Genomic DNA, 15,464 nt, shown 5'->3' on the forward strand with positions numbered 1-15,464 from the left:
TGCAGTAAAACTGCAGTAAATGTGCAGTAATACTGCAGCAAAAGTGCAGTATTGCAGTTTTTTCATGTCCAAAAAACTGCAGTATTACTTCAGAAAAACTGCAGTAATTTTTTCATAAGGGCGTGGGCCAGGCTTTGCAGACGTGTACATATAATATGCTTTATGTTATGTTTACTCATACCATAACATTGCAGGCTATTGAAAAGAACCTTCTCAATCATCCTTTTTATATGACCTTATGCAAATCAGTAATATCATGTTTTATAACAATAACAACATGAGTTCATGGTTGTTATCGCTTTATAGCATAGGGCTTGAAAACGTCTAATTATTAATGAGTCACATAAGCCCGGCTATACTAATAGGCATTACGTCTAAAGTGATGTAATTACTTGCTGGTCGTGGAAACTTTACTAATGTAATATCTTTATATAGCCCTCTCTGCCCTATAGGTAACCATGTATATGGACTTTCTTAGACAGAAGGTGACAAGGACACTAATCACTAAATAGGGGAGGGCTGGCAGTATGCAGTCCGTGTGTAAGTTTACAGAGTATCCCAATAGTATAGGGTCCCAAACAACATTTGGCAGACAATATACTCAGTGCCTGTAACAGGCATGTCCTACATACATTCACTTAAAGGAAATCACATTGAAAGCAGGGAGAAGAGAAAGGATGCCATGGTGGCATTATGTGGAATTGCAATTAACATCCATGAAAAGAGTTTAGGTAATGGGCCAAAATCTTAAAATCAGAGGGCAACTACCCACTTGCCTTCCTTACCAGCCTTCCCTGCCACTAAAACTTTTAAGCTAAAGGAAGTTTTGATATGGCTAAATCCCTCCCTTTGTAATTACAATGGAAACTTAAACATGCAAAACTTTACTTATGTTGAATTCAATTCCAAATTGGTCCCGTGAACAATAGCTTCAGATATGTAATTGTATTGTGTATTTGTTTTTTTTTTCTTTCTTAGCCATTAAACTATGAAAAAAAGAAATTGTATTCACTTAATATTGAAGGCGTGAACACCCACTTGGATCACCGTTTCTCTCACCTGGGTCCATTTAAAGATACGACAATGCTGAAAGTGATTGTGGGAGATGTAGATGAAGCGCCAGTCTTTACCATGCCTTTCTATGAGATGGAGGTGTATGAAAATTCACAGGTTGGAACTGTCGTGGGAATGGTTACAGCACGAGATCCAGACAGTGCCAGTAGCTCAGTAAAGTAAGTTTATATTTCATGTATTAGTTTTTGTATGTACACATTTTCACAGGATCAAGTGTTTCTATTTCAGCTGATAATTAATGCAGTAGGTTTTCTTAAAAGTGCTGTTTTACTTACTATATATATGATATATGTATATATTCTGCAATACATTAAAATATAAATACATTTAAGCATTTCAGATGATTCGCCATATACATTTATAGTGGTTGACGGATTATGGAACTTGGATAACTACTTATTATTTTCAGTAGTGTATTAATTAAACATTAACCATGAGTCAGAGCATGTCACACCAAACATAAACACAGTTTCGCCATATGTCACAACATTTTAATTTTGGTAGCGTGGCTCATAGGAATTACTCATTAGCCACGGTAATATAACCACCGTCATCATCATGTTCAACCTTTTATGTAAACCCCATTTTTATAAAAATCGATGTAATCATTTTAGTACATCATATAAAATCACAATGATTTTGGGGTGTTAAAAAAAAATAGTTATAGAAAATCAGTCTTCCGTATCTTCTTCAAAGTGCACAGGATTGGTAAAATGGATAGTAATCAGCACACCAGTCTGTTAAGATGTCTTTCTTGATTGTTCCTGATTAAGCATCAGTACCAAGGTACGAGCACCCTTTTTGCCATGAGGGCTGTATTAGGAAGGATGAACTAAGATGATTACACACTTCATTTCAGTCTTAAACTAATATTACCAAGTAACCATTACATACTGTACAATTTACGTTTATGGCTATTAATAATTTACTCGTTGTTTAGATTGTATTACTTCATTTGCTGTCCATATGGTAGCATGCATGGAGAAGTGCATATCTGTATTAAAGTTATTTTTTCCTTTACAGTACAGTATTATGTATAATAAAGTGGTACAAAATGTGACTGCATACATACATATGCCAAAATTGTAAGCATACTTGTATAGCTTGGTACATTGAAATATATCTGTGAGCATAAATAATAACATCATTGTCTTAAAGTGACATTATTTTTCCCACAATATAAGTGAAGATACCAGGAGCAGGTCATTGTTGGATCTTAGAGGGAGGGCTGGAGTATATTTGCTGATGAGGGAGGATAGGTAGAGGGGAGTGGTGTTAGTGAGAGCTTTGTAGGATAGAGTTAGTATTTTGAATTTAATTCAATGGACACATGTTGGAAATTTTGCACAGTTGGTTGTGGCAGGATTTAGAGAGTGATTTGATGTGAGGTGACTTGTGGTGAAGGAGAGATAGTGGTACCGTCGACAGTGATAGAAAGGTCAGAAAGGGGAATAGAGTTAGAGGGAGGGATTAGAAGGAGCTCAGTCTTAGACATATTTATCTTGAGGTGCTGAGAGGCCATCCAGGAAGAGATGCCAGATAGTCAGCTGCTGATCTGAGAGAGGACAGATGCAGAGAGTTCGGGGGCGTAGAGATATATTTGTGTGTCGTCTGCATAGGTGGTATTTGAAGCCAAAACTGTCGAAAGGTTTGCTAAGTGAGGAAGTGTAGCTGGAGAATAGTAGAGGACCCAGGACAGAACCCTGGGGTTCTCTAACAGACAGAGGCATTGAAGAGGAGGATACACCAGCAAAAGACACAGAGAAGGATCTGTTGGATAGATACAAGTTAATCCAGGAGAGAGTAGTGTCACTGAGACCAAGAGAGCTGAGAGTCTGCAACTATGTATATTTGAATAGATATCCAATGAATTTATTTTGTGCAGACTTTTTGGGGCCTCTCAATAATTTTTTAAGGAAGGCCTTGAAACTTGAGTGAGAAGACAGCTCATTGTTAATTTTTTCTAAGAAACGTTGGTAGCACCATAACTGGTGAAATGCTGCTTCCCAGGACTCCAATCACAGGGCAAGGGTGTTTGGTCACGCACATTTAGTATAGTATAGTAGGTTGAAAAAAGACTTCAGTCCATCAAGTTCAACATTTCCTGCCCTGGTTCTCCCTGCATGCTAATTACAGCCTATATCTCATCCTCTAGTCTAATTGGAGCTAACTTCACCTCTACATTTGCTTATACCCACCCACAAATGCAACCTCAACCACAGTAGAGGGGTAACTTGGGAAGCCAACACCATGGGAAGTTCCCAGGTATTGGTGGCACATCTGTATCTAATCACGAATTTAAAGTGTGCCGGGGTTTTTTGCCTTCTTTTGGATCAAACAGCAATAAATTAACAGATATAGGAAAGGCTGAACTTGATGGACGCATGTCTTTTTTCTTTGTAACTATGTAACTATGTAACTATGTGTGTCTTGTATTTTTCTCATAACAGGACAAACAGTGATCCCTACTTAGGATAATCCCCCTTATTCCAAGCTCCTAAATTATTATATTTGATGTTTATAGATTTATGTATCTTTAAAAAATATTGATGTTGATATGGTAATACTTTTTTTTGATGTAGCTGTTTTGTTGCATGTAAGCTATGAGTTGAAGTGTTATTTTCCCCAGGTGTGATTTTGTTGGAGTTTATAAAAAAGGGGGCAAAGAGGGCTGATACTTTATAATGAAAGTCGACAGTACAAAGCAATGACTTGGTGACATTGCAGATTATAGTCTGGTACAACCAAGTCGTACATAGAATTAATGTTTGCACGGTTTCTTACTCTCTAGGAATGAATACAGAAATGACCTGCAATACCACATATATAATAACACCCAGGGGTATAGATCTGCAACTGTTTAAGTGCCTACTTGAGAAAAGGAACTTGGCAGATAAAATGTGATACTCACAATCATAGCCAAGGAAAGACACTAAAGTCTTTTGACAGTTACTTTATTTATATGGCTATCGATTGACTTAGAGGACTGGGCAACATAAAACATGAAGAAAGTTGCAATGTACAGGCATTATAAAGGAATCCATTTAAGACAGACTGGGAAACATGATCCAGATGAACTAGATTATCCAAATATGACAGCAAGTTATGTGCTGTTTAGCTAATTTTTTTTTATTATTTATTAAGAACACTTTTAATTGTAAGTAGGTAGCTGGTATCTAGGCTAGTATTATTTTATACTTTTTACTACCAAATAACTTAATGTGTATATCTCAGTGTCTTTCAAATACGTTGGAGAGTCTCGAGTCCCTGGTTGTGTCTAGTAAATTTTATTTATTACTTAAATATTGTTATATAGGAAAAAAAGGAATTTGACCTTCCTGATTCTTTAAAGGTTTATGATGCAATAATTATAGAGGGCCAGATAGCTCAATATACCAGGAGTAGACAATGAAGTTCTAGATTGGGCAATTAAGTATAAATTGGACTGTTATATTTAGAGAGGGATGGTAATCAAATTGACATTGCTTAAAGGTCAATCAAGAAACCAATCCTTGAAGGTATAGGTTTTTGACTAATGCCAGCAGAAGTCCTGAAGATACAGTGAACTACAACAGAATGACTTTGGTGTCTTTTCTGGTTAGTATTTTCTGTAACAGAAAATAAATAGTAATAACAATCTGGACCTTTGATGTGGCATATAATAGAGATTTTCTCTGTAGATTAGTCACAAACAAGGAGTATTGCAGGATCCATTTTGTCTTTGTTTTCAAACTGAGAGCAGTAAAGCAGCATTAACATAATGAAAATACCCTTTGAAAAAGGTAATTTCATAGTACATTTGGTAATTATATATATATACTGTATGTATGTGTATATATAAATATAATTGTACTGTTCATAATCAGCACATTCTAGCCAAGTAAGATATGTTCCAAGCAGTAATAGTTTAAAAATAAGGAAATTTCACCTTGTTTGTGGACACACGGTGAGGAAAACAATTCTCTGAACCTTGCAACATGAATATTATTGAATGTCGAGAACAAACGTTTCTGATTTTCTAAGATTAAGGGCAATTAAATCCAAGTTATAAATCATAAAATTAAGATACAAGGTTAAAACATGCCGAGTTGAATCAGGAATCAATAACGAAGAACTAACCATGGTGAAAAATGTAGGTTACATTAAGCCTAGCACGGTTGTCAATCAAGTGATGAAAATAAGGCTTGTGAAACCCTTAGCCCCAGATATATGGTGGTTATGTTTTTTCAAATTAATTTTCAGCCCATAAAAGTTATATGTAGGTGCTGGAGATACACATCTCATTCAAGGGTTTATCATTCGAATAATTGGATTGTATTAAGTTCTATAAAGAGCAAGAAGCGTTATCCAGAATATTTCCACGAGCTAAAGATATGCTTGGGCCCATGCAATATATTATATCATAAATAACACGTTTATGGCAAGTTCAACTTTCCTTCATTTGTGACTGAAACTATTTCTGTCTGGAATATACAAAGCCATAACAGCCGCTTATTTTTTATGCAAGGAGGTGAAGGCTGACCAATATTGACAGCGTCAACCAGGCCCGGACTGGGACAAAAAATAGGCCCGGGCATTTCAGACTGAGCAGCCCATTTTTATGAAAAAACATATATGTACATACATATAAATAATACTTGGTCATTCAACATGGGAAGCCTGAAACCACAATTTAGTACAACTAATCCTTTAAATAAATATTATAGAGTAAATAACACAATACCTTATCTTTTCCACTAAATGATTTCAGGGCCTTGAATGTTTTGTCCCCTGAAGTCACTACAAATTCAGGAGGGCATTTTATCTCTGGATAAGTAAAAATGAAATAGTTCCTACTGTAAATTAAGGAAACAGATAACCAAACACACACACCAGGACAGGCTTTTCCACACCGACACCCAGACACACACACACACACACACACACCAGGACAGGCTCTGCCACACCGACACCCAATCACACACCAGGACAGGCTCTGCCACACCGACATCAAAACACACACACACACCAGGACAGGCTCTGCCACACCGACATCCAAACACACACACACCAGGACAGTTAAAAAAGAAGAAATGGTTCAGCACTCAACTCCCAGGAAGCTGGGAGCTAGCAGGAAAAAAGGGCAAAACAAAAACAGAAAGCATAACAAAAATAGCAACGTTTGGCCGAAACGTTGCTTTTTTGTTTTGCTTTCTTTGAAAAAAGTAACCTAAGGATTGGAAGCTGATTGGAGTGCTGGGGTTCTTTTCTGTGTTCTTACACACACCAGGGCAGGCTCTGCCACACCAACACCCAAACACACACCCCAGGACAGGCTCTGCCACACTGACACCCGAACACACACACACTAGGACAGGCTCTGCCACACTGACACCCAGACACACACATCAGGACATGCTCTGCCACACTGACACCCAGACACACACACCAGGACAGGCTCTGGACAGGCACACCAACACCCAAACACACCAGGACAGGCTCTGTCACACCGACACCCAAACACACACACCAGGACAGGCTCTGTCACACCAACACCCATACACAAACACACACAAGGACAGGATCTGCTACACTGACACCCACACACACACCAGGACAGGCTCTCCCACACTGACACACACACACCAGGACAGGCTCTGCCACACCGACACCAAAAAACACACACACACACACACCAGGACAGGCTCTGCCACACCAACACCCATACACAAACACACACAAGGACAGGATCTGCTATACTGACACCCACACACACACCAGGACAGGCTCTGCCACACCGACACACACACACCAGGAAAGGCTCTGCCACACCGACATCCAAAAACACACACACACACCAGGACAGGCTCTGCCACACCAACACCCAAACACACACACAACAGGACAGGCTCTGCCACACTGACACCCAATCACAAACACCAGGACAGGCTTTGCCACACTGACACCCAATCACAAACACCAGGACAGGCTTTGCCACGCTGACACCCGCACCCTCCGCCTGCCTGTGGCATCTTTGCCACCAAAACAGCCTGCCTGTTGCATCTTTGCCCCCCCTTACACATCCATGCTATCACACACACATATTCATTCACTCGTTCACAAATATTTTTTCACTAATTCAAAGATAATCATTCACTCATTCAGATATTCATTCATACATTGATACTCATTAATTCCCTCATTCAGATACTCATTAATTCCCTCATTCAGATACTCATTTGCATATACTCATTCACAAACATTCATTCACTCACTCCTTCACATACACTCATTAATTAATTCTTTCATTCAATCTCACATACTCCATGCAACCTCCCTCACCCCCTTACCTGAACTGTCTGTACGCGCCGCTCGCAGACGCCAGCAGATCTACACAGGGGAAGCAGACGCGCAGCAGGGTCATGTGACGTACGTGGCGTACGTCACATGGTTCTGTTGGAGTCCTGCGTCCCCCTGGCGGTAGAAGAGAGCTGCTCGCGCGCCTGCCAGGTAAGTTGCGGGCCCGCTGCTAGAGTTGCGGGCCCGGTCGCAGTTGCTGCGGGCTTAAGGGGCAGGTGCCCCTTTTGCCCTGCATTAAGGACGGCCGAATAGGCCCAGTCAGTCCGGTCCTGACTGGGCCTATTTTAAGGAAGGGGCCTGGAGCCGCAGCTCCATTAGCCCCTAAATCGATCTGGCCCGGCCGCGGCCCACCGGGCAAATGCCCGGTGTGCCCGATGGCCAGTCCGGGCCTGGCGTCAACACTAATCGACTGAAAAGTGGGAAATATACAAAATCAGCAAAAACTACGAGCAGCCTCTACTCTGTTCAAATATATATATATTCCTTAAAATATACTAATTTTACATTTCAACAACCATCCCTCCACTGATTTTACAGCTTCCTGGGCAAGTCGGGGACATCATATGATCTCTCAAACCAGCCCATGATCCCAATGCCCTCAAAAGTCTACAGTGGGGTCAGGGCTATCATCAAAATCTTGGGACCCATCACAAACCTAAAGACAGGGCCCTTCTGCCCCGTCTTGACAGACAAGATAGAAACACTTCACCTATATACTTTTTCAGAATAAAGGTGATTTATCTGGACAAATTACCCAGTGACACATTCCTTGTCAATATATAGCATTACGTTATAACGCTTAAAAGGTTGCATAACAGAAAGAAGTGTGTATTACTATATTAATAAGTAAACACAAATGGACATGCAAACATATTCACTGATACTAAAAGAAATGTTAACATGAACTTTAGCTTACTTAAGAATGTATTTTCTAAGTAAATCAAACAGGTCGAGAGCCGTTGTCTTCAATCATTCCAGACTCTGCTATTGTGTAACAATTTCTGTTCCCATTCTGAACCTTCTCAAGGTTTCATTTTTCTTTTTTCAAGAACCAAGGGCGGTTTGCTGAAGTCATTTAGTCCTGTAGTCAGTTCAATGACAATAGCAGCTCTATAAATCAACTGCTGCTTTACTAGAATCTCTTAATAGGCCAGAATTCTGTTATTGGGAGCACTTCATCAAATGAGAACTCAAACCTTTAGTAATGTCGACAAAGGAAGGTATTGGTTGAAGCAATGTATTTCATTGTTATTCTTGTACAAAACACCAGTCATATTTTTTACATTGATTATTATGATTATTAATGTTATTATATTTTTATATATGTACTGGCGGGGACATTACCCTGCTGGTATACAGAAGCTCAGGCTGTCTAACAACAGCTTTGAGTTTTACCAGTCTTCATGACGCAGAATTGCTGGTGGTGCACCAACCAATAAAGTATAACAGAACACAATGTGAATGCTGGTTACGCTACTATGCTGCTAGAATGTCTGAATTCCTAGCTGAATCCCTATCATTCTCTTCTGGTGGTGTCAATGTTGCCTCATCACAGAAGTATCAAAACCACGTTGTGGCTTGACTTCCATGTCGCTGCACCGACCCTACACTTCTCTTGTTTTATTAAGCCATAAGCTCGCAAGGCATGTTTTTCATTTGTATTTAAACTCATTTTAGGTTTTTATTCTTTTTTTTTGTTTTTTTCCTATGAAAAATAAGTATGATCCTTGATTCCTCACAGATGGTGTTTTGAGGAGCTTCATTATATCCGCTTTTAAAATTTGAACAGTTTGCTGCCTATGAACTTTATTTATTTTCCACAGTTATTATCTTCATTAATTCATTCAAAGGTTTTAGTATAAAATGAACGTATTCAATGTATCTATAGCATGTGTTTGTTTTGCCACCAGATTATCTTGTAAATATTTATCTGAAATTTTTTTTATTATTTTCATATTATAATTTAATATTTTAGTACACCTAAGAGCAATTATCAGCAATATAATTATTTCCATGCTACCTTTACAAAGCCAACAATCAGCAACTTAATTCATAGAAGCTATACCTATACAAGAATAATAAGGTGATCCCTTAAACAGGAAGTTAGTAGGACTGCTCCTGGTATGACCACTGTTTTATTCTGACCTGATTACCCCTGTTCAGTTCAGTTTTGTGCGACTTCTCATAATTATGCCTACTAGAAACATCAGTACCCTGCTGGCCGAAAAAAAACTTAATATATATAAGGGGCCGTTTTTCTTAGGTGAGTACTATATTTCAATGGTAGTGTATAGGAGTGAAATCCGCAAATAAGGTCCTATCCTAATGGCGTTAGACTACAGGTCAAATGCAAATGTCGAAACGTGGATGTTATACATTTGTTCACAATTTTATTTATTGTATTCTACTGTAACAGATATTTTATTGATAACAACTTGCAAGAGGACAAAGTTTTTCTGATTGACTCAGATAACGGGGCTATTAGGACAGCACAACCCTTGGATCGCGAGGAAATCCCATGTTACAATATCACCGTTACTGCTTCTGAAACAGGTAGATACTATAAACCTTGAGTGCCACTGTCATATGTGCTATGGTAGAAGTCTACAGTACATTGTGTGTGACTGTGTGGCTGAATAAGGAGAAAATATAAATTATCGGTAAAAACCCTGGAAATTCTTCCTTTAAGAAGTCAATGGTATATAAAGCTAAGCCAGACAACAGAACTGATGGTTCTTAGATGCATAAACCAGATTCCTCTTATGGAAAAGTACCATAAAACATGCCTCAAATAGTGCAAGTCCTAGATAGTTACCAGCAGAACTTTGCCCCATATAGAAACAAGCCCCATAGCCCCTAAGAAGCCTATAAAGCCTTTTGTTAACTTTAGTAATTGCAGAGTGCATGGGAAAAATGCTGTATACTGACAGACTGGTCTCAAATCTATTAGCAAAGTCAGTATTGCCAGCTCCTGGCTGACAAATGTAATGTATCAGTGTTTACTGTACGCTAAAAGGGATTTTAATAACCACATATATGTCAGTGCTGACACAACAGGAGAAATCATTCTGTTTTACAGAGACCTTGTATTGTTTGATGTCAGCACGATCCCATCAGGGTTTCACTTTACTATTAATAGTGATCCATGGGGTCCAGTGACATCTAAAAAAGTCAGAAAAAGAAAAAAAAGTAAGCAAATGTTGAAAAATGTGTAAGAAAAACACGTAACTCCCCCCCCAAGTATTTTCATTTAAGATGTTTGAGGAGTCTTATAATAAGGCGCAGCTTATAGTCTGAACAATATGTTATGTATTCAATTACCCTTTAAAATCTCCAGGAGAAATGTATGCATGGTTTTATCCATTTTCTCACGTTGTGATGCTTATCCATATATCTAAAACATGCAGGGATTCCATCAGAAATTGTTAGGCCCTGTATCAACCTATGCCATGGTTCCCACCTTATCCAGCATGTTAATCTCACAAGGTGCCAGCAAGCATCATAGATGAATGACATTATGATTCTCCATGTGTGCAACACTAGTCCATTGTTTTAGGAAAATATATACTAATAAATGTGTATGTGTGTGTGTATATATATATATATATATATATATATATATATATATATACTGTATGTGTGTATATATATATATATATATATATATATATATACTGTGTGTGTGTATATATATATATATATATGTGTATATATATATATATATATAGGGGCAGAAAGTGTGTTATAAATCTTATAAATCCTTGAATTTTCATATTACAAACATGTAAGGTGAATAAAGCATTTATTTTACTAGGTCATTCATGAGTATTACACTTTGTTTTTCAGACAACCCTACACTGGCAAGTTACGTTTCTGTTCTCATCAAAGTCCTAGACGTCAATGACAATCCACCACATGTCGTAATTGAAGATATTGTTGTTTGTGAAAATAGCAGAGCTGGCCAGGTATAACTAATGCCTTCAACATTTTCAGTTTGCTTAATAATGACGTTTGGCTGTGGGTAGATTTTATGTACTGTAAAATAATTAATGCCTATTGAGCATTATCGTAGGAAGGCATGGGTGACATTGTTTTCACAGATGTCAAATTGACAGAGGTTCTTGTTGATTCGTCTACAGTTGTGTGACTTATATCTCAAAAATGTGCTCTTGAAGATCATCTTTGAAAATGTATAGTTTATTATATAATGTGATAATATATTGATTTTTTATCATGCAGTTCGGACTTGTACACCTTTTCTTCTTTATTGCAACAAGCTTAAACAAAAGTGTATTACTGTTCCAGAATAGCTTTGTTGGCCATGGTGAATATCCTCATTGTTCTACTAGAGCACAGTGAAGACATTTGAAGTTAGACACAAACTGGAATTCTAGTTTTCACTTCACAGGAATGCCGTTATTGTTTTCTTTTCACTAAATGTTCCCCAATCCTTTCTTTTTGTATCATGGAATAATGTGACTATGGATAGTCCCATAATAAGGGCTGTAGTTTGCATGTTGTTTCCATGCCCACTGCTCCTGCAAGGTAATCTGCAGAAAACCCAAAATAATTCACAGTGTAAGGGCATTTTCTTTGGCAGATTAGATTTTTTTATTTCCATATTTTTTATGGAAAATCCACTGGCCAAAGATTTTCTCATGGGAGGTGTTACACATTTGGCTTTTTTATCAGGGAATTTCTACTCATACATGATTGAGACTGACTAATGGAGCCAAACAGAATTAACTTCTATTATACAAAATGTGGAAGAATAATAACTAGTATTTTTCTGATATATCCCAGAGGATATATTACTTTAGGTAGGACCTTAACAATGTGATTTAAGGTCCAGATCATGGGAAGAAATGAGCTGGTAATTGTTTTCTGTTATTTTGCACCTATATTACCCTTTTTCTCATCTGACATGTAACCTTGTAGCAAGTTCCTTGCACAGAACGTGGCTCCAAAGATACGTTAACATATTTATGTAAATGTCTCTACGCTGCCAAACCTGATGTATTCTGCCAGACACGTGGCTGAACATGTCATTGATTCTAGAACCAGAGAAGTCAGTCTGCCCTTGCTTAAGCTTTGTACTATATTGCTGGGGATAATTTATTTTGGATTAACGTGCTGTTATAATTCACATGCAAATTTGAAATGCCAGCTCTTGTAGATTTCTGACAGCTAATAACACCTGACTAGTATTTATGGCATATTTATATGCAGAGCCGGCCTTAGGTGTTCTGGCGCCCTGTGCGGACTACTCGTCTGGCGCCCCCCCATCCCAAAAAAAGAAAGGAATCAAAACTTGTAACAAAACCCCAATCACTATATACTACGCCAAACATTGATGTGGTGTAGGCCTACCACTTCATTGTCTGGCTTAGTAGTAGGGATGCACCGAAACGAATTCTGGACTGAAACCAAAAGTGCAGCATTTACCTGGCCGAAACCGAATATGACCCCCCCACACACACACCATAACACATAACAAAACAATTAAATAACAATATTTTTATATATATATATATATATATATATATATATAATTAACAGCAATCACATTCTTATCATGCCCGCAGATTCCAGGATGTACTCGTAGACTACTTGGCATGATAGGAGTATGATTGCCCTATGTACCCCGTCTCACTCCATTCTCCCTATCTACCCCATCCTAACTATCTACCCTCTCCCTCTTTGAAGTTCACTTACCTTTCAGAAGTCCTGCGGTGAGGGTGCAAGGCCTCTGCCTCCCAGCTCTGCCACTGTATGGAACAGTATAGAGTGATGGGAGTTATGATGTACTTTAGAGCATAATTATATAATGAAAAATACATTGGAAATGGTACAGCATAACACCCATCACTCTCACACCCTTACCAATCCACACACATACACCAATCCACACATATACACCAATCCACACATATATACCAATCCACACACACATACACCAATCCACACACATACACCAATCCACACATATACACCAATCCACTCCACACATATACACCAATCCACACACATACACCAATCCACACATATACACCAATCCACACATATACACCAATCCACACGCATACCAATCCACACGCATACCAATCCACACACGTATACACCAATCCACACATATACACCAATCCACACATATATACCAATCCACACGTATACCAATCCACACATATACACCAATCCACACGCATACCAATCCACACAAAAAGACCAATCCACACATATATACCAATCCACACACATACACCAATCCACACATATATACCAATCCACACATATACACCAATCCACACATATACACCAAACCACACATATACACCAATCCACACATATATACCAATCCACACATATATACCAATCCACACATGTACACCAATCCACACATATACACCAAACCACACATATACACCAAACCACACATATACACCAAACCACACATATATACTAATCCACACATATATACCAAACCACACATATATATACCAAACCACACATATATACCAAACCACACATATATACTAATCCACACATATACACCAATCCACTCTCACTGTCACTCTATGCTTTCCTACCGTTCCTCTTTCAGTTTCTTTGCCTCCTCTTCGCTCTTCTTCTTAGTTCTTCTGTCTTCTCTTCTTCCGGGTCAGAGGGCACGGAGACCGGTGGGCGCGGCTTCAGTGCTGTGCGCCGGGATCTGACAGCAAACCCCGGCGCACAACAGCTGTTGCCGCGGGGATCACAAGGGAGCGGTATCGGAGGTCTGTCCGTCTCTGGAGGGGTGCCGGGTGCCCCCATACTGGCGGCAGCGGACCCCGCGGCGGCAGGGGCGTCGGACCGCGCTGCGGCGGACCCCGCGGCGGCAGTGGCGTCGGACCGCGCTGCGGCGGCGGCGGACCCCGCGGTGGCGCCCCCTGGAGTGTGGCGCCCTGTGCGGTCGCACAGGTCGCACACCCCAAAGGCCGGCCCTGTTTATATGATAAGTTATTACAGGCACAGTACCCATTGGTCATATGAAGTAAGGGTTACTTTCAGTACTTATGTTTTTGCTGACATTATAACATCTACATTGTAGTTGTAATCTAGAATGTTAACCTTTGTAGCTGAGTGCAAGCTTTCAAGACAACTTAGGTCTCTTTTAAGCCATGTTATAGGAAACACATCAAGTTCTTAATTTCTTAGTCTAGCACATGATTTTTTCTATTTAGAGTGATTCCGACTAAGCTGTGCAAGATGACAGGAAGACATAATTATATGTTTCCTGTGGATAATCACACCTCATTTACAAATCGTATCAATGTAAGAAAATGAGTTGTGCACGTTTTGAAATTAATTATATAGACTGATTGGGAAGTAAACCACGTTGGATTTTTATTTCTGTATATTTGTCATCAATTAAGTGCAAGCATGGAAATATGCAACAGTATTTATTCACAAACGATGTTTTTTTAACCTGATTTTTGAATTTGTCCATTTAATCAATTTGATTTTTAATGAACAGTTCAAGCCATAAAATTTTTTTTTGTGTCATAGAAATGCACATAGTAATTTGACAGCAGATAAGAACCATTCTGTCTATATAGTCTGTCCATTTTCCCTGATATAAAGATTCAAGCCTTAATCAGTCTTTAGTATCTGTCACCTACTCACTGGTCCACCGTCGGGTAGGCCTCCTGCAGGTGCCATGAGATCCGCGGTCCTGACCTGCCATCAGGGATGTCGACCAACTGTTGTCCAAACACCACTTAAGGAATCCTCCTCCAGCCACTTTCACCAATACATCCCACTCCTCTTTTGCTGCTTCTCCAGTGTCTTATTACTACAGTGGCTGGCTGCATACTACAAGATGGCCGCGGGTGTACGTCCGGAACGGAGTGATGTCACTCCTTTTGAATTTTGCATTTGGTGCCTTTTTTCCTTCTCTGCTCTATATAAGCCTCAGAAACTCATTACACCTGGCTCTCTGATGGTCATATCTATGCTAATGTCCTAGTGCATTTATTACAATTGTTTCTCTTTTCTGGCTCCTTGACCTCTTA

General features: G+C 39.1%; 1 protein-coding gene across 1 annotated transcript in view; it reads left to right on the forward strand.

Annotated features, from left to right (window-relative positions):
* Window positions 1–15,464, forward strand: part of CDH18 (cadherin 18) — a 234,589-nt gene that overhangs the window by 200,209 nt on the left and 18,916 nt on the right. The window contains exons 9-11 of the mRNA XM_053468337.1: window positions 979–1,232; window positions 9,830–9,966; window positions 11,260–11,378. Coding sequence (XP_053324312.1) covers window positions 979–1,232; window positions 9,830–9,966; window positions 11,260–11,378 — 510 coding nt within the window. The remainder of the gene's footprint in view (window positions 1–978; window positions 1,233–9,829; window positions 9,967–11,259; window positions 11,379–15,464) is intronic.

This window comes from Spea bombifrons, chromosome 5 (genome assembly GCF_027358695.1).
Source record: "Spea bombifrons isolate aSpeBom1 chromosome 5, aSpeBom1.2.pri, whole genome shotgun sequence".
Classification (NCBI taxonomy): domain Eukaryota; kingdom Metazoa; phylum Chordata; class Amphibia; order Anura; family Pelobatidae; genus Spea; species Spea bombifrons.